Consider the following 19,250-nt stretch of genomic DNA (forward strand, 5'->3'; position numbering starts at 1 on the left):
GACCATGTGTTCCCCACAGCATCTTCAAATACCCAATCACTCTGGAGGAAAATACTCAAATATTTATTAAAACACTATTAAGCACTTACAGGATGCCTTCATCTTTCTGAAGGCCATACAAATACTCATGAAAGCCTCACAACATTCCTGTGAGGTAGGTTTGTCTTGTGTAATTATGTGGTAGTTTCAAAAATTAAAGATGATGCTGCTTAAATAGTCAATGCTTATTTGAAGACAGTGACTTTGATTTCCATATTTAGGCACGAAATGTGCTGGGTGCTACCATGATTCCAGCTTATTTGGAAGACAGAATAGCATAGAAAAGTAATGGAAACAATCAGGTGTAACTGAAAAACAGCAGTGAATGGGTTAAAGTGCAGTCTAACCTGAAAACTTACAGTATAGAAAACAGCATCAGGGGCTTCTAAAGGCTGTAGCATCTCAGTGGCCTCTGGTGAGATCCTGCCCAACTGGAAAGTGTCAAAGGCTGTTTCAATGGTCAGCTTTGCAAATGAATGTGTGACAAATCAAGGGGTCCTTCTAGCTGATGGGATTCAACTCTGCTCAGTGGCTCCCACAAAAGGGAGGCAATAAGGGATCTTGCAGGTTCTGGCTGCTTCAGGATTATTGCAAATCACAAAGCCATCTGAAAAGATACAGCACAAAGGCCAAAAAGTGGTCTGGGCTGTAGWGCAAGTGGTCCATCACACTACAAATCCCAGAGCAGAAGCTGGAAGGAGCACAGGGAAGTGCAGAGTTTGATTCTATCTGGAGTGAAAGATACTTCTCTGTTCAGTGGGCTCCAGCCTGCTCCCACAGCATGCAAGGTCAGGACAGTTTTCTTTCAAAGGACATGGCAGAAATATCTTYCATCTTCAGCATGGGTCCGTTAAAGTAATGGTGAATTACATTTGCTTTCATTTCACTGCTGCACTTGTACAGGAACAGAAGCTTCCCTATGGAACAGTGACATCAAGGGTTCCTTCATGCCCTCTKAAAAATATGTGCTGCAAGTAGCAGAAGGGAATAAAATCTCAAGTGTTTTTCTAAGAGTCTCCAGGAACTACATCCACATTGCAGCTATATTTCATGCAAATGCTCAATGTGTTTTCCATGGGCACATCTATTCATGCACAAGGAACTTGGTCTGAACCAGTGAGGCTCTGCAGCAGAAAACATTAAAGCTTATTGCAAACATTGTCCASGGTCAGATTTGGTGGGCTCACTTCTTTGAAGAATTCCCAGCTAGTGAGGATGTCTTGGCAGTGGTCATGCTTGTGTGACTCTTTTGGGAGCCTGGCGGCTGTGAGGATGGTTTCTTCTTGAGCAYTGGAGTTTTGTTCTTGCTTTTAAATACCTTGTTGGGGTCCAGCTTGTTCACAAAGTAATCAGCTTCTTCAGACAGGAGTGCTGTGTTGATGGTTATGGGTTTATACATGTTAAACCATTGCTGAAAGGCAGGATGGTAGGGAAGAACAGGTTAAATTCACACTGCAGTTAGACAATTCCACCTTGCTCCCTGTCTTCCCCTGGACATTATTTTAATCCCATGCTATTTATCAATTTTACCAGTTTACAGGACTTGGAAGAGTACTTGATAAGGATACATAAGGCATGGTACAACCCCAGTCCTGGAACTGCATTCCAGACAGGGAAGAGGAGAACCAGACACAACCCTAACACCACCGTTCCTGCAGTGTAACCCCTATCAGGACCAATTCTTGATTTAAACCACATGAGGAGAAGCAAAGGGAGGGGATGGAACTAAACCATATTTATTTAGATTCAGATAAGCAGAAAGGATTAAAAACCTTGGAATTTAAATGTGTGTATAAACTGAAAACTAACTACTTGAATTTCTCAAAATGTAACCTTTCTTCCTCTCTTCACACATAAAAAAATGACTTTTTAAAACTCTTTTTACAAAGGATTTTGTGTTACTGTTTCTAACTAGAATTAATTACAACTTTTTTTTGTCTGCAGCGGATATCTTGACATTATGCCCTACATTTCTTAACTCTTTTTTTTCACCTACTACTCTTCCATTGAAAAAATCAGGAAGCTAAACCGTAGGAGTAATAGTATTACAAATAACACTGAAATGATCAGCAAAGTGTTGAACAAGATAAACAGAAGATCAATACCAAAATGTAGATAGCAATCTATTAATGTACTGCTAAGAGGAAAATGGCTTTAATACACCCCCTTGAAAACCTTTAAAAATGATAMTGGTTAACAAACTAGGAGGGTTTTAACCAACACGGTCTGCAAGTGATTAGGGAATATACAAATGATTCCTCTTAAGATTGTAAATATRCTATTCATAATAAAGTATTTATAGCAGGAAAGTTACAGAAAGGCAGAGAGCAGTACCATGTACAGCCTTGACTGATGAARCACAACACAGTATAACAGGGAAGGCATCAGGAATGAAAAGAAAAAAATTCTAGAGCCACTATTGGATGGGAAGTCAGGAGTGATTTTAGTAATTCTGATGTGCACACAGGACCAGGGAATGCCAGCTGTCATGTCTGGGTGAAGTGAAGTTCCAACAGGCCTTGCCAAGGTACACTAACACTGCACTGTTCAGTAGGACTATCAGCTCCAATCTCTGACCTCTCACAGGATGGAAGCAGGGATAGGGCTGAAGGCCCAGTCACATGCAGAGACATGGCAGAAACCCCTAATAGCAGGATTCTGGAACAGCAGAGTAGTAATTTTAATATAATAAGGGACTGGAATGGTCACAACTTTTTATGTAGAGGTCTTGTGTAACTACCTCTAGGACTTTAAATTGCCCTTTTCTGTGTGTAATTTTTATTAAGGCCAAATTGCCATGAAAAAAACAGAGTTAACACAGTACTGTAAATTCAAATTACTGTGAAACAAGTGACTGTTAACATGTTAGAAGGAGAAAACTTCTTGGCTCACCAGGGAGGCTGCCTTGAGCCTYCAGAGTACTTGCCAAAAGGTGAGAAGATGTTTTTCCAATCTATAACTATGCAAAATACTGACAAGCTGGACTCTGCTGTCCTACCTTGGCCTGGGGGCTGACCCCATAGCTGGTGAAGGCGTACTGCCACTGTGGGAGACCCAGGTGGGTGATRAGCAGGCGGTAGTAGGCTGTGAAGGTTTTGGTGAGGAAATGCCAGTACAGAGCTCTGTCCAGGAACCATATCTCTGTGTCTGGGGAGACCACTAGAAGAAAGCAAGCACAAATTACACTGTTGCTTGAAGTGGTAAGATTAACCCCTGGCCATTGTCAGGTGGGAGACACAACATACTCATCAGAGAGGCTGTTTTATGTACATCCAGGGCCACCCCAGCTCAGGTGAAGAATCCAGCACTTGTCTTTGTTAAACTTCATATGGGTGGTAGTTGCACATCTCTCAAATTTGTTGAGGTCTTTCTGCAGGGCCTTTGAGGCTCTTTAAGCCTCATCAGCTCCTCTCAATTTATCATCATGAGCAAACTTAGTATCCCCTCCAGTCCTGTGTGAAAGTTGTTTATGAAGACATTGAAGAGCACTGGCCCAATATGGAGCTGTGCAGAACCCCACAAGTGAGCAGCTGTCGGCCTGATGTGACCCYGTTTACTATAACCCTTTGTGCCCTACCCATCAGCCAATGTTCATCCACTGCATGAGGTATTTGTCTAGCTGTGCGCTGAACAATGAATGCAATGCTGCTCCTTCACTACCTGGGACTGACACGCTATGTGGAACATTCKGGGACATCGGCAACTTTGTAGTACAAGTTCAAAGTACAATTATGGCAAACATTTATCTGACCCACAAAGTGAAAACCAACTAACTCAGTTGTAAGTCATCTGGATTACTGAATAGAGTCCAGAGTCTGGAAGTCATGGGAGTGTGTGCTGCCAACAAAAACACATTTTGCAAAATCTTCCCAAGTGATCAAGTATTTCTCTGGTGGTGACACCCTGTGTAGCATAAAAAGAAGTTACTTTCTTGGGATATTGAGATGCTGAACATTATAATTTAAACAGACTGCTTCTGTGTTGATATTGACATTGCAACCAATGCTCCTTTCCCTTGCCCAGGTTATCCACTGTATGTGCTGAAATCACTAACACTGGAAGGCAAGGGGACAAGAACTTCCTGCCATGGCAGTTGTAGTTACACCCAACGAAAGATAACAACCCAAGATTTTTCTTAAGAATCTGTATATTGCACTTGCACACCCACACATATAAACACACATCCATCTAGTGACCTGTGCACTGTGTCCGATGACACCTACTTTACAAGTGCCTTGGGTGTTTCACTGCTCACTCACTGATAACACCTATCTCTGTATCTGCCAGAAGAAACAGCTCAGATCCCATTTCTCACCCTCCCATTAACCCTTCCTGCCACATTTTGACCTAGTTAGCACCTGGGGGCTCTGCATACATGCACAAGGTGGAAGAACCAGTCTAATTGTGTAACAGCCAGCTGAGGTCTTTTTCTACCTTCTATCTTTTTTTTTTAAGCAGACTTATACCCTTTCTCATCAAAATAGAGCTTTGTTCCAAGACATGAACTAACCAGAGATAAATTAGTAGAGCTCTGTATTATTTCAACACAATTGTCTGTAGGTTACATRTGAATGCTTCCCTGTTTATATGCATGCAGAAATCATAAGTTATAACTCAGACTCCAACATTAGAAGCAGTGAGAAATGTTAGCTCTAGTTAAGTCTCTGTAAGGCTTCGTTCCTGACTTAGTCCAGACAGGACACTCTAGTAGAAGTTTAATCTACAAATTGCAAAGAATATCAGAAATACAAGATAACTCTYCACATGTGGCCTCCAGATACAATCCACAAGAGATAGCTATATTTTCTCTTTTCAGTCTTACCTGGTTCAGCATGCTTATAAACAAGACAGACTTTCCCATTCCCATTGCATGGGTCTAATTCAAAGATAAGACTACGAGAATCAAAGTGTGGCTTCTCTGGTTTGTCTCCATTACCTGAAAAAAAAGAAAAAAATTAAAGAAACATGTTTGGAAAACTGTGACTCAGTTGCAAAGAGTTTTATGCTTATTAATATATTAACTGATGAAGAACTAAATCAAACTATTGTATTTATACTTCTTGGAAATGATGAAGTTCCCTATGCTTAAAATAAAACCAAGTGAAAAAAATGTGAGCAAAATTTTCATCTCCATTAGGAAAAAAACCACATTGTCAAAAGCAGGCTGAAAATAGATGACCTGACTTCTAGTTCCTCCCTGGCATTAAGAAAGTTAGGGTTTACAGATGTCATTCCTGAGGTAAATTTAATCTTTTCTTGAAGTTCTCCATTGTTAGTGGTGGCACAGTCTCTAGGCAGTGAACCTAAATCCATCACTTATCACTTAGAACTCTGTTTTCCTCATGGATCCTGAATCTTCCCTGCTMTAACTGAAGCCCTTTACTTCTGTAGTATATACCATTCCTTTTTTTATTATCATTTATTTTTTCCTAAGGCAGACAGGGAGAACAATTTATTCTTTTTCTCTTGGGACAAGACTTTAATAAAATTGCAGGTATACATATTTCTCCATACATTCCCGTGTGAGATGAGCATCCTCCTCAAGAACATCAGACTTTTATTCAACTTATGACCCACAACCACYACCAACCATTTCTACAACACTGTTTTAGGACCTAAAGCTGATGGGGAAGAAGTGGGACATAAAAGCTGTACACTTCAGAAGAATTTTCCATGATAGTCAGAATGAGAACTTCTGTGGGAATGTAATTTTTTTCTCAGTGTACCTGTACCCGTAAATGCATCAATGAAGGTTTAAACCACTAAACAGAGGCAGAATTTGGTGCATTTCATTACAATGGCTAGAAGATCAAGACTGCAGCCAAACTGTCCAAAAATACTTGCAGCCACATTCAGAAGCTAGAAGAGCCATAGGTATGCAGAGACAAGACTGAAATCAAATAGCATTCTCTTAAGAAATCGGTGTGAACTTGGCTGTATTCTTATCCTCTTCATTTTCCCAGGTGGACTGTAAGAGCTCTGACAAAATGAGTGAGCTTTTATTTTCTTTCTTCTTCTCTCCAAATAGCAGTATTCCCAGCATTTTTAGGCATCCTAGAACACACATTTTCCAGGGTAACCTCACAGTCACATGCATGTACCAGTTACTTTTCCAATTCCATTTGTCTTTTCATTACCAAAATAAAACCCGTTACCTTTTGTTCATGTAACACCATAAGCACACAAAGACTTTAGAAGCTGAATCACTGGAGCAAGGCTCAGGTGAAAGTTTGAACAGCAAATAGATACCACAGGAAGGCTGACAAGCTGTTAAAAGAGGATGCAAATAACACTAATCCCCATGACATTCACAGCATACACATCTACCTGCCAAGGCTGTAGGGATTAATAAGACATGTAATAGATCCACATCAGGACACAGACAGTCACAGAATCATAGAATGGTTTGGAGTGGAAAGGGAGCTCAAAGGTCATCTTGTTTCAACTGCCTTCACATGGGCAGGAACACCATTCCCTAGACAGCTTGCCAGGCCAAATAAACCCCATCCACCTGGAGTGACCTTATCTGTTGCTGTATCTTTGAACGCAAGGGACATTAAAGATCATCTTGTTCCAATTGCCCTGCTACGTGGATAGCTGAGGTGCTAAAAGAATTGGGTTTGTTCAGCCAGGAAAAGAGAAGGCTTCAGGGTGACTCAAGTGTGACCTTCCAGTATCTGTAAGGAAGCCTATAAGAAAAGATGGACATTTTACAAGGACACAYAGTGACAGAACAAGGTGCAATGGCTTCAAACTGACAGGGAGTAGGCTTAGATTAGATGCTAGGAAAAAAAATTTTTACTATGAGGGTGATGAGGCACAGGTTGCCCAGAGAAGCTGCGGACACCCCAATCCTGGCAATGTTTAAGGCCATGTTGGATGGAGCTCTAAGCCACCTGGTCTAGTGGAAGGTGTTTTGGCCCACATATCTTGTGCTACATCCTAACATTACTTTAATAGAACAAAAGGGATGAGACAGCAGGTTTTCTAGCCTGTTAACAGTGCCTTACCTTCCTCATCTGTGTCATCTTCCAGGTCAGCAAGAGTTGGAGCATTAGGCAGAGTGTACATAGAGGAACCCCCAAGCCGACACAGCTTTGAGATACTGTTAATCACCATGGAGCCCAGGGGCATTGGGGTATCTGCAACAAGACTGATCATTAATCACATCCAGTGTCAGGAAAGCATTGGAAGTACTTCTTTTCCTCCAGACATCAACCATTGTGGGGTGAAGAGATGGTTATACCCAGCAGCCCTGGACACTTAACTAAGTAAGACTCTATAGGAGCAAAAATGAGGCTTTTTACAACACAGACTCACACTACATGTGATCCAACATCATCTCAGGGCTGTAAAGGTATGAGAATTAAACTCTATGCTGCAGCTGTTAGCTCATTACCATGAAAAATTAAAAATCCTGGCTACAGGATTTCAGCTACAGCCTCTTCCTCAAAAATCTTTTCTGTGCTGGTGCATTTCCTACTAGAAACCACCCAGCCATGTGCCATGGATCTCAGAAGGCACTGCTGGATGTTTCCTCAAACAAGACAGTTGTATCAGCAGTCTAGGTCTCTCTGCAYTTGTGAGCTCTGAAAACAACACTCCTCAGAGGTCACAACACGATAAATCGTACTTGAAACATGACAGGACTCACTGCAGGTGCTAAAGCACTGATGTCAACTGTCATTGAAATGTCATTTCACTTCCTGAGAAAGACCCTGCATTTGAYACCCATCTTCAGGAGTGAGCAGTGTCCACAGCCCAGTTTGAAAACCCTACTTGAAGGCAATGGGAGCCAGGATAATAGCTGCAGAGTGAACAAACTGGGCCAAACAAGGATGGAAAATGAAGCTTGGACTTTGGGTGGTGGAAAGCARAATCACGCTCCAGCATGTACATACACATTTTAATAAAAAGCATTATCAGGGGGTGACTGATTTATGATGGGAGAATGAAGTACAGCTGTTTCTCTCTCCCTGAACCTGCAGACAGAGTTAAGGTATGAGGTTTAAATGACACACCTGAATCTGAGTGTCAACAGATGGCCAGTGTATTACAGAACAGTATCTATGTCACAAAAAACTGTTTCATTGCCAGAGTTCAGTGCATGCACCTCTTCTGTGGGAACCTAGAATACGCAAGCAATAGATTTTGCCCTGAGAGATGTGTATTGATTGTGCAGAAAGTAATTTTGGAATTAAAGAGGTCCTGCAAAGGAAGCACTGGCTGCAATGAAATGAGGGTCTCAGTGGAGGGGAACATAGGGACTCACCATCGGTCTTCACACTCCAGGTCATCTGGAAGCCATCAGTCATCAGATAGAAGTTCTTTAAATCTTCTGGTAATACACAGGAGTTTTTCTACAAATCAAAATCAAAGTGTTAAGGGAAAACCTAGAACATGCCTCAAAACCTAAGAACAACTGAAAATTGGTAAGAAATATTTGCCACCAAGTTTTTTGCTTAACTCCACGGTGACTCAAATCAGTACAAATACCTCATTCTAAAGCCTTGGGAGAAATTCTTGGGACTGTGCTGCTCTCTTAACAAAGGTAGTTTGGGAAAATTTCACAATGAGCAGTTAGTCATCACAAAATTATTACAGTATTGTTCCCCAACTGAGACATCATATTACCTTTTGAGATTAGCAGCCACTCCAAGCTCACATAAATCAGAACAATCAGCTTTTACATATACACGGCTTACAAAAGTAGGGTTTTGCTTTAAGTGAAATCAGATTAAACTTACCTGTTCCACTAAAGCATGTACAATATTAGCACAATGACTCTCTTCTTCTCAGGGACTTCAGTTCCAAGTAGGTGAAAGAAGCATACACTCAAAAGCTGTACATACTCAAGCAGATTTGGCATTTCACTTAACAAAAAGTATGTGTGCAAACACATGCAAAGCGRGACTCACAAACCTGCTGGTCTGGCTTCATCCCTCCAAACTTCAGTGCATGGCTGGGGCTCCTAAGCCTGCTTCCTTCTGAGCCAGCAGTGAAAGAAGCAATTCCAGCAAGCCTGAATTTCTGGGAACCAGAACCCTTCTCCTATACCTGTCTTGGTTGTGGAAGGAGTCTTTCTTAATTTAGGCTCTTCAGTTAGGCAGTAAATACAAGGAAGAAAGGATAAAGGCTAAATCCTCAGAACAAAAAGAGGCCCATAGAGCCATAGGCATTTGTAGACCCTGCTCCTGGGGACAGGGCTGGCTGCAGGCCCTCTGTTCCCGCTGGAGTGTCAAGTACACAAAATTAAACAGGATCAAAGCCTGACAGTTTTAAGAAGACAGGCAAAAGGCATAGGAGTTACCTGTTGACCTAATTGCAACTCTTATAGAGAAAAAATAGATTGAGAAAGATTCCAGTGAGTTCAAATTTAAAATATCATCACACTCAAGACTCCAAAAGAATCAGTCCTCAAAATTCAGGAGAGTCTCTGATGAGGGCGTTTCCACAGTCTGTGCATTGGTTTGTCCAAGGGCTGCACCCCACTCTTTCTGGAAAAATTTAATTAAATAAAGACAGAATATGCTGGTAACCAGCAGCTAAGGAAAAGGAAGATGTACATGCAGTTCAAGTATCACTGCTTCACTTGGGGCATCAATTTTTAATATTTCAAGAGAAGTTTATCTGATTCTCCCCCACATCTTCAGCTTGTACATATCCAATTATCTTTYCTGATGTTGCCTCAATATATCTATCCAGGAGCAACCCGCCAGCKGTGCATCCACCTGCAATGCTGGCCTCTGGTCATCAGCTGCTGGCTGAGCAAGGGAAGGGGCTGGCCTCTTCCTGTCCACATGCACCCCCTCCACTAAGAGCAGTGCAGATCTTCCGTCTGTTAAAGCCTTATTTACAGCCACTTTCTCTGGTAGTTAAAGTCTCTGTCCCCTAAATTGGGGTGTACACACTATGTAGGACCCATTAACCTGCCCAGCAACCTTGTGCTTGTTACCTTGCTTTCTAAGCACATCCATTAATGAGGAATCCCAGAGACTAATGGCTAGTGAGTCCCAGACGTTAATGGCTTTGCAGCTTGCAATAGGGCAGGCCATTTTATTTGCCTCAAGCAGCCTGGCCACCAGCACAGCACTTTCCTAACCCAGGTAGGGAAAACCTTCGGGTCCACAGGTATTAAAGCTGATAACCTGATCCTGTAGAAAATGTTTTGAGAAGAATTTGCCATTCTTCGACAAGAGCCTGCTGATKGCTGTGGACCTGGTTGTAAGTTTAAGGTGATTACTAAACCACATGGGAATATCTGACGTTCTTCAAATGCCTTTAACAAACACACCTTTGTCTGTGGGTTCTCCCCAGTCCCAAATATTTATAATTTCATGCTGTGCTTTCATCACGGCCAGTTTCAAGCTGAAGCGGTAAGCACAGTGACTACAGCTAAAACTATGAAGAAACAACGTATGACAGATCTACTACAAAGCCGCAGGAGAGTACAGAAGTTTATGTAACACTTTCAAAACATTTAAAATCTCCCAATTTTAACTAATATATCACAGCAGTAAAAAGACATATGTGAATGTGTCTCCTGGCTTCAGTGGGTGTTCTTCTCCAAGCAGGAGAACCAGATGCATTGAGATGACAAAATCTCAGGTTTTAAAACTTCTTACACTGTAGTATCTGGACAAATACTGCTACAACTCAGGCAACACAAATTTAGCAAATACAACTGACTAAGACAAGGGAARAATCACATCTGAGTAGGTTTTCTCCTCTGAATCCTCCTTTTCTGAATGAAAGATCAACATGTGCATGTTTCTCTGGACAGTTACTATACCAATTTATTTCAGGATTCTCTTAACCATGTCTCTCTGCATGAATTTCCAAATGAYGGTGCAAAGTATATGGGAAGAAAATTCACCACCAGAGCAGATCTGGGGTCTATAGGCAAAGGCCTGTCAATAAAAAGCTTCACTAATACCCATCTCTCTAACCTAATGGAAAGGATTGATTGYTCTGTCATATTATGCTTAGCCACATGACCGTATGACACTAGAACAGTAATCTTCTGATAGCAGTCAGAGAAACAGCCCCTATATATTAAAAACAGCTTATCTCTGTATTTCTCCTACTTAACAGCCAGTTTTCAGGGTTGTGATCTCCAGCCCCATAAAACWTATTATTCCTAAATAACACCTCAGAATTGGCTTAACCATAGSCCTGGCAAGCAGCTGTTTTCATTCTAGTCATCTGGTTACACTCATCAGCTCATAAAACAAAATATCTCAAGTACCCAATATGGTGCGTGAGGTCTATTCCTTTAGTTTGTTCTCTGTAATATTCCCAAATAGTCTCCTGAGAAAGCACGGTCCATCGAGTGCAGAGAAAAATATTAGAACCAGGCTAGTTTTGCTGCCAGGACCTGATTAGAACTGGATCCAAAGCTAAAAACCCTGACATAAGGCAAWTCACTTAAAGCACTGTTGACACAATGCCTCTCAAGCAAATATACTAAAAAATAGAAATCAATCAAAACATATAACTCTAGAGAGACTTCCCTAAAAACATGAATGAGTTTTATCCAACTTTTGGGAAGAGAAGGAAGGCACTCATGTTACTTCTCAGGGCTTCCAAGTATCAGACCATATCAACAGCCACCTTTCTCTCTCCCTAATATCCTGCAGTTTCCTGGCTGGTTTGTCCTAACTGCCAGTGAATGCTAGTATCAATTTATATAACATACGGAGATGTTCTTGTTGCACCTTTGATAAATCTGACTCAGAGAGACTCCCAGGACATCACCTTGATTTTCTGGGGCTAGAGCAGAGATAATACCCTGCTGCAGAGAGCAGGATCTAACAGGTCTCTTGAGGATATTGTTGTGCAGCCAGTTTTTCAATCACAATATTATAAAACTTAACAAACTTAACTGTCTACCTCCCAAACAAGAAGGGAAACACTATTTACCTCCCAAAAGTTCTCCAGCCTGTTCCCCATCATGCAGCTTGAAGAAACAGTTTCATGCACTGGCTGTGCTGGACCCACTTCCCCACCTCTCCCACAGTCAGAGCCACAAGGCAAGCTCAAGGTGGGTAGATCCTGTGCTCATGGGGATCAGGGATGGCAGGCTTGGACACTACAAGGATGCCAAAAAGGACTCTTGAAGATGTGCACCCCTGMATGTATATTTGAAGTCAAAAACAGATCCGGTCAAATCAAGGAGGATGACTTTCCAGACATCTGCTGGAAGTACAACACAGTAGAGATGGAGCAGCCCAGGATGTCCCTGGATTGTGCATAAGAAAGGGTTGAAAGAGGAAGCAAGAAACTACAGGCCTGTCAGCCTGACCTCGKTGCTGGGGAAGCTCATGGAGATCTCTCTTCCTGAGTGCCAYCACATGGCACACACAGGAGATCCRGGGGGTCAGGCCCACCTGAAAGGCGTAAMTGCCTGACACCATCTCCATCTGTAACCCTGTTAGAGGATGARRGAAAGGCTGGGGATGTTGACTTCCTGGACTTCAGAAAATCTTTGACACTGTATCCCATAGAATTCTCCTGGAGATACAGCTGCTTGTCACTTAGATGCTCTGTTCCTCTGTTCCCTGAGTTAAAAACTGGGTGATGGCTTGGCCCAGAGTGTGCTGGTGAATGGAATTACTTCCAGCAGGCAGATGGTCACTAGTGGTRTYCCCCAGAGATCAGTATTGGWYCCAGTCCTTGTGATATCTTTATCAATGRTCTAAATGAGGGAACTGAGAGCASYCTCAGTCAGTGTGAGGACAGCACCAAGCTGTGTGGCAGTGTTGATGTGCTGGAGGGCAGGGAGGCTCTGCAGAGGGATCTGGACAGGCTGCATCCATGGGCTGAGGCCAATGGGGTGAGGTTCAACCAGGCAGSTGCTGGGTCCTGCTGCAGGGTCACTACAACCCCTGCAGCTCCAGGCTGGGATRCAATGGCCCAGTGGGAAAGGATCTGCAGGTGTTGGTTTTCAGTGGCTGAACAKGAGCTGGAGTGTGACCAGATGTCCAAGAAGCCAAAGGCACTGGGCTTGTGTCAGCAACAGCGTGGCCAGGAGGACCAGGGCAGTGACCATCGCCCTGTGCTGGGCACTGGWGAGGCCACACCTTYAATGTTSTGTTTGGTTTTGYTCMCTCACAGCAAGGACATTGAGGGGCTGAAGCATAACCAGAGAAGGGAATGGAGCTGTGGAAGGATCTGGAGCACAAGTCCTGTCAGGATTGGCTGAGGGGGCTGGGATTGTTCAGACTGAAGAAGAAGAGGTTCAGGGGAAACCTCACACTCTGCAGCCTGAAAGGTACTGAAAGTACCTGAAACCAAGGTGTGGGTCAGGCCTTTCTTCCAAGTAACAAGGGAAAAGGGCAAGAGGAWATGGTTTCGGGTATCTCTGTGTCCCTCTAACAAAAAGCAATTTTCTACTTTTTGAAAACCAAAACAAGGATGTGGGTGACTCATTTTTCTTCCAGGTGAGGTAAAAAAGAAAATGTGATTCAGACACTGCATCAGAGTGCCACCTAGCAGTGCTCTAGTGTAACACTTACTTCTAAAAACTACATGTGGAGAGAAGCAGGGCCATTGCCAGACTAATTTYAGGAGTGGGGAAGGGTTCAGAGGATGATATATGGTTATTAGCTACTGGTTTTCTGCTGACCAGGTTACTCTGTCTCTAATYCCTCTTCTATTTGCTTGTCTCTTTTTTTGGGGAAAAGGTAACATCTCGGTAGGTCTAATATCAGGAAAGGTTGAAAAATTATCTAGTTTTATTAAAATGTACTGAACTGCTTGAAATTTTTGGGGAAGCAATGCTACCCATGTAAACACGCTTGATAATCATATATCTTTATTTTTGTGAATGTGCTGATCTCCAATAAGTTATTCTGGAGTGATTTCAGGCTTGACTTCCTCAAGTGTAAGACTTAACAGCTCTTTCTGCCTTGGGAAAGAGCTGTTCTGTTGTTGTACTGTCTTACTGCACTAACTCCTGTCATGAAGCTCAGTTTCACATGCAAAACTTCATGGCAGATAAGGGACATTCAACAAGCTTAACATTTTAAAGATTTTTTCTTTATCTCATCAACGTATGATTTTAAAACATGGTGGTATCCAGCTACACACTAGCATAAACATGGCACAGCACAATTTAGAAAACATGGCTGATGGAAACAAAAAATGCATATTGCCACCATGAATAAAATAATATGTTAATTAATAATTTATAAATTTTAAAAGGTTGATTTTCTTTTAARAGCTTCTGAACACTTGGATTTTTTTCTCAGTAAAAAAATCTTTCCCTTGGAAAACTGAAACAGGATTGGAAAAATGGACTCCATTAAAAATGATCTAAGAACAAAGCTTTTTTTTGCTAAGTCTCAACAGAGACAGAAGTTRWTGGGGGAAAAATAATRYAATTTTGGRAACAGTTTCACCTGTTTTTCCTACATCAAAGTCCTGCAAATATTTTCATAACCAAAGATGAAGAGGGAAGTTAAAAATACATACTCCAACAAGTCTTGTTAAAAATCTCAACAATGGAGAAATTATTACATAAATATTGCCACCTAGTGGCAAAAAACCCGATGAAAACAAACACTGTATTCAAATACAAGAAAGTAAGTTTGAGGAAAAATGAGCTACAAATTCATCCTGCAAGGGTTTTTATGAATTGTTGAGTGCATTGCACTTAATCACCACAGCAGGACAGTTTGTCCTGTAATTACGAGGATCAGATTAACACTTCACCCCCAGAGCTCAAGGTAAAAAAAAAGGAAAAAAAAATCCCATTACCTTTTAATTTGAGAAGGGAGCTTTATTTTGTCAATGCAACTGGAACCAAAACCAAATAAATAGACAGCCAAGTCTTTCACTTTTAGAAGTTCTGCTCAACTCTACCCACTTAATTTTCAACATTTACTTTCACCATTGACTTGTCCATCGCTGGGCGGGGGTGATGGGAGAACTGAAACATTGTTTCAGCTTCTCTTGAATGAAGTGCTTCTGGTACTTCAGAAGCATTTGTTTGGCTTTACAAGAGCTCAGTTTTGAAATCAACTCATTTCAGTTTAGTGCAGATGCCGTACCTGAAAATGAGAGGAATGAGCACCGTGTCCAGGAGAAGGAGTCCTCYCAACTCAATAGAAGAATGAGCAAATATCACTTTGTGTTCCCAGACCTGAGGCGGCTCAGAGTCATGGTGCCTCAAACTTTCCAGCCCAGTTAACCTAACACCTGAACAACAGCTACAGTAAACCAAGAATCAGTTTACACAAACCTGAAAAACAGGACATTTCTCCCTGACCWCAATTGCTGGCTACTGGACAAGTTTCAGAAGCTAATACACATTTACGTCACATACATTCTGACCTGGAAATATAAATTCTAGGTAAATGTCACTAAYTGGAATAGGGCACTACCAAAACCACTCCAAGACTTTTCCTCACTGTTTAGGAAAAACTGTAAACGGCAAGATGTCAAAGGGGAAGTTACTTTATGCAGTAGTAACAAGAGCAATCTCTGGGTTGGAGCAGAGGGAGGGTAATTCACTCAACTCTATCCTCTGCCATGTCCCTTTCCAAAGGCAAGAAAGCTTCTACTGTCTCATTCCTACACATGACCGATAACTACCAAGCAGTTATWGCACCATAGCCATGGGACTAATGAAGATATGTATATTCCAAAAGGGAAGTGAAAATGYCTTCTCTACTCATGACAGTCACACAACAGTTTTCAGGAGCCCTCTGATCACACAGACCGATGCAGTGAGTGYCAGATAATGGAGTGTGAGGGGAGCATATGTCCTTCATAGTGTTCTAGAACAGGCAATGGGGCCTGCCTGGGCCAAAAGATTGGGTAAAGAGAAGGCAAAAGAAAGGGATAAGAGAAATTGAAACGAATTGCTAAGACTAAAAAGAGAAACAGATAACTGGAACAAAGTGGGTAGCTCAGTGTTATTTGCCAGCTTGAGGCTTTTACCTTTAATGGCCATGGATAACAAAGCCTYGCTTCATTTTGTTTGAAAGGGAGTTGGAAAATATTTTCAGACCTGAGTCAGAAAAATGTTTGCTCCCCGCTGAGTCACCACTGCCTGCTACAGTTACGTGATTTCTTTAGTGCTGTSATCCTGCATGCACCCACACTGATGATGTTTCTCCAACAGATCAGGTGCACGTGACAGASTAAAAGAGTGATATCTGGCTGAGAAAAGCCCAACAACACCTGTTTAGGCTGCACTGTACATCCAACTTGCTAACAAACTGTCTCATAAACAAACACAAGGYTGCCATTGCATTTGACATTCTCCATGGGCTGATGCATTCAGACTGATCTCACCACAGTTTCATCAGGAAAATACTCACTTGCTCCCAAGAAACAATAGTGTGGCGTTCAGCTGGCTCCTTTTCCACAAATGTCACCTCAGCAACTCCTGGAGAAGTCTCTGAAAGGGAAAGAGAAGCATGTTTGCAGCTGGCACAGGTGACACCAACACTGTTAGACAGACAATTCTGCAGATTTATCTGAATGACAGCCAGGCAAAAGGCATTAATGACTACAAGCATTGTGCTAGTGACTGAGCAGTCACTTTCTTTTGTCTGTAACTGTATGCAGCATGTCTTGGCATGACGATGTCTAGTGCTGCACAAAACGTTACCCTTTGAATTTTTTTATACAAATAAAATGCACATATCATAATATATCTAACATAAACTGATTTAGTGGTGGCATTCCTGCCCACCAGGAATGGGTGGGAGGGATTGGAACTAGATGATCTTTAAGGTCYCTTCCAACYCAAACCATTCTCTGATTCTATAAYATAAACACATACAAGTTGTCTCYAAGGTGTGATCTTCTGCAGAGGTTTCATAGAAAAAAAAAATCAGTGATAGCTCCTGAGGCAAACTCTTACAGAGAGATGAATCTGTCTTTGTAAGCATGCTCTGTGGTTTCTGTTGGGTAGGATTTCCTCAGCTTGGAACAAGAAGWAGCATGGTGCTGCTGTAAACTGCTAATAACCCTATTCCACAAGGACAGGCACACTTCAGCTCTGGATTCAGTGGGTTTGGACAGACACACAACCTGATCCCACCAAAGGGATTTGCATGAGCCAACATCAGCTCTCTGCAAKCCCAGCTGGACATATGCAAACTTGTTATGAGCACTGAGCTCGAAATCTATAAAAATCATCTGAATATTTAATGGGAAAGAATGCTATATAAATATAAGGTACTAATCCACATGGTGCTACCCCTTGCAGGTGTGTAATGGCAGAACAGACTTCCTCACACTTACCATTTTATAATGTTTTACTTCAACCGGAGCCAAGTGAAATAATTCCCACTGAGGTAATTCTCTTTGGATCAAGCCCAGAAAGACTACTAACTTGTTGTGGGAACTGCAAGCCCAGCAGACAGGACCATGGAATAGGAGTGATAACTATGCAGGGCTTTCAAGACTGGCTCTGTTGTGAAAGGGTTGGCCTCAAAAGCAGTCACACACATGATAATTGCTTTCTGGTAAAACATACACAGTGCACCAGACAGGAAAAGCAGGCACTAGAGAGCTTTGGTTTGTTTTTTATCTTCAATGCCAGGCTYTTAATTCTATCAGTAGCATTGTCCTGGTCTGTTCTTTTGGTGGAGGAGTGGAAGGAAACCTAAACTTCACTTGGAAACATTGATTGATACACTGTCAGATAAYTGAAAAGATAAAACATGGCCTCAGAAAACCAAGGTCCAAGTTAAAGACAGGAAAAAAAATTATAGTAGGTCACATAGGTAAATTTGTCTGGCCAAGGGGGACCCGGAAAACAGAGAAGACTCTGATGTTTCACCAAATTTCACTTCTAATAGGTGGGTGCAAGGGGGGTGATCTGTCTCTCGCTCACTATAAGCTGTTGAACAAGAGAGTGGAATCAATAACCTAACTGGTCTTTTCCATCTAAGCTATGCAAACTGTATGACAAATTGAAGAGATTATAATAACAGAGTAATTGTTATTTCTATGATCAAAGAAAACATCAGGGATGTTTAATTCATCATGCACAACAGYTTGGCTGGGATGACAGAAGATTAAATACTGTTTCAGTCAAAGAAGATGTCTAGGAACTAGAGAAATGCAACTTCTAAAGAGGTATGAACCAAATCCAAGATCAAAAGAAAGAAAAATTCCATCTTAAAAGCCAGAATGTTATATTAAGTATATCCAGTGGGTGAACTTAAAACCATGTTTAACACATGTGTTCAGTCATGGATAAGAGCTCCATTTAACATTAAGGAAGAATGGAAGAAACAAAGAAGCCACCTTGTTGGCACCTAGACACATAATCAAGCTTAACTACTTCAGGKGACTCCACCCTACTAATTAATCTGAATCAAAGTCATAGCAAACTCTGACCTATTTTTAGGACATTTCGTCTGGAAGCTTCCAAAAATGCTTTGCACTACTGATCAGAAAGAGTCAATGTAATGGTGTGACAAAAACCTAAAGCAGGAAATCACAGCATATTCAGTCTTTACAGTACTGCTAATACTGCCTATAAGTTGGTTTAACTCTCAACATMATTTTAAAATGTCTGAATAAATTATGTTCTTATCTAATGAAAGTATGGCTCTGCTTTGGGCAGTCCAGAAGAACTAACTAACACCTTCCATTCTGACTTAGTTATGAATAATAAATCTTTCTGGAATTTTCTATTACTCACAAAACTCCAGCAAAATGAATCATATTGGCAATGGGAAAGATGTCTCCCTTTTTCCCCTGAAGGTATAACCTCCACAAGGCTGGTGAGATAATAGCCTTCCTTGTAGGGACTTCCACAGAGACTAAAGTTAAAAAAAAACAAAACAGAACCCCAAACCAACAAAACAATGCCTGATTGTACTTTACAGTAGGCAGAAAATATCAAGTGACTTCATGAGACGTTCCAAAAGATTAAAACTAAGATAGCTCCTAGTACTACTAATTACTGAGCAAGGTGTCAGTCTGAATGAGATATGCTTTGTTTTTTGAAAGAAACAAGAACAGACTGGTAAAGTTTCCCAATTAGCTAAGCAATTCTAATTTGTTTGGTGGCACAGTTGAAATACCTTGGACTACTTCACTGGAAAAAAATATGCAAAAATCCCAGGTGTGGAAAGACAGAAAACAGAAGCAGAGTGAAACATCACTGCGATGGACCCGGACGCACATTGCTGTATTGCCCAAGTTGTCAGAGACACAGAGAGAAAAACAATGAAACAAAA

The 19,250-nt window shown here is 41.5% G+C and overlaps 1 protein-coding gene across 1 annotated transcript in view; it reads right to left on the reverse strand.

Moving 5' to 3' along the window:
• Positions 1-42: 42 nt before the first annotated feature.
• TPGS2 (tubulin polyglutamylase complex subunit 2) overlaps positions 43-19,250 on the reverse strand; it is a 21,081-nt gene continuing 1,873 nt past the window's right edge. Inside the window, exons 2-7 of the mRNA XM_057365595.1 lie at positions 16,368-16,447; positions 8,312-8,399; positions 7,050-7,181; positions 4,862-4,975; positions 3,038-3,198; positions 43-1,450 (exon numbers count right to left, since the gene is read on the reverse strand). Of these exons, the coding sequence (XP_057221578.1) occupies positions 1,223-1,450; positions 3,038-3,198; positions 4,862-4,975; positions 7,050-7,181; positions 8,312-8,399; positions 16,368-16,447 (803 nt within the window). The 3' untranslated portion in view covers positions 43-1,222. The remainder of the gene's footprint in view (positions 1,451-3,037; positions 3,199-4,861; positions 4,976-7,049; positions 7,182-8,311; positions 8,400-16,367; positions 16,448-19,250) is intronic.

This window comes from Malurus melanocephalus, unplaced genomic scaffold, assembly GCF_030028575.1.
Source record: "Malurus melanocephalus ecotype Western Australia unplaced genomic scaffold, MMel_1.1 scaffold_55, whole genome shotgun sequence".
NCBI classification, from domain to species: domain Eukaryota; kingdom Metazoa; phylum Chordata; class Aves; order Passeriformes; family Maluridae; genus Malurus; species Malurus melanocephalus.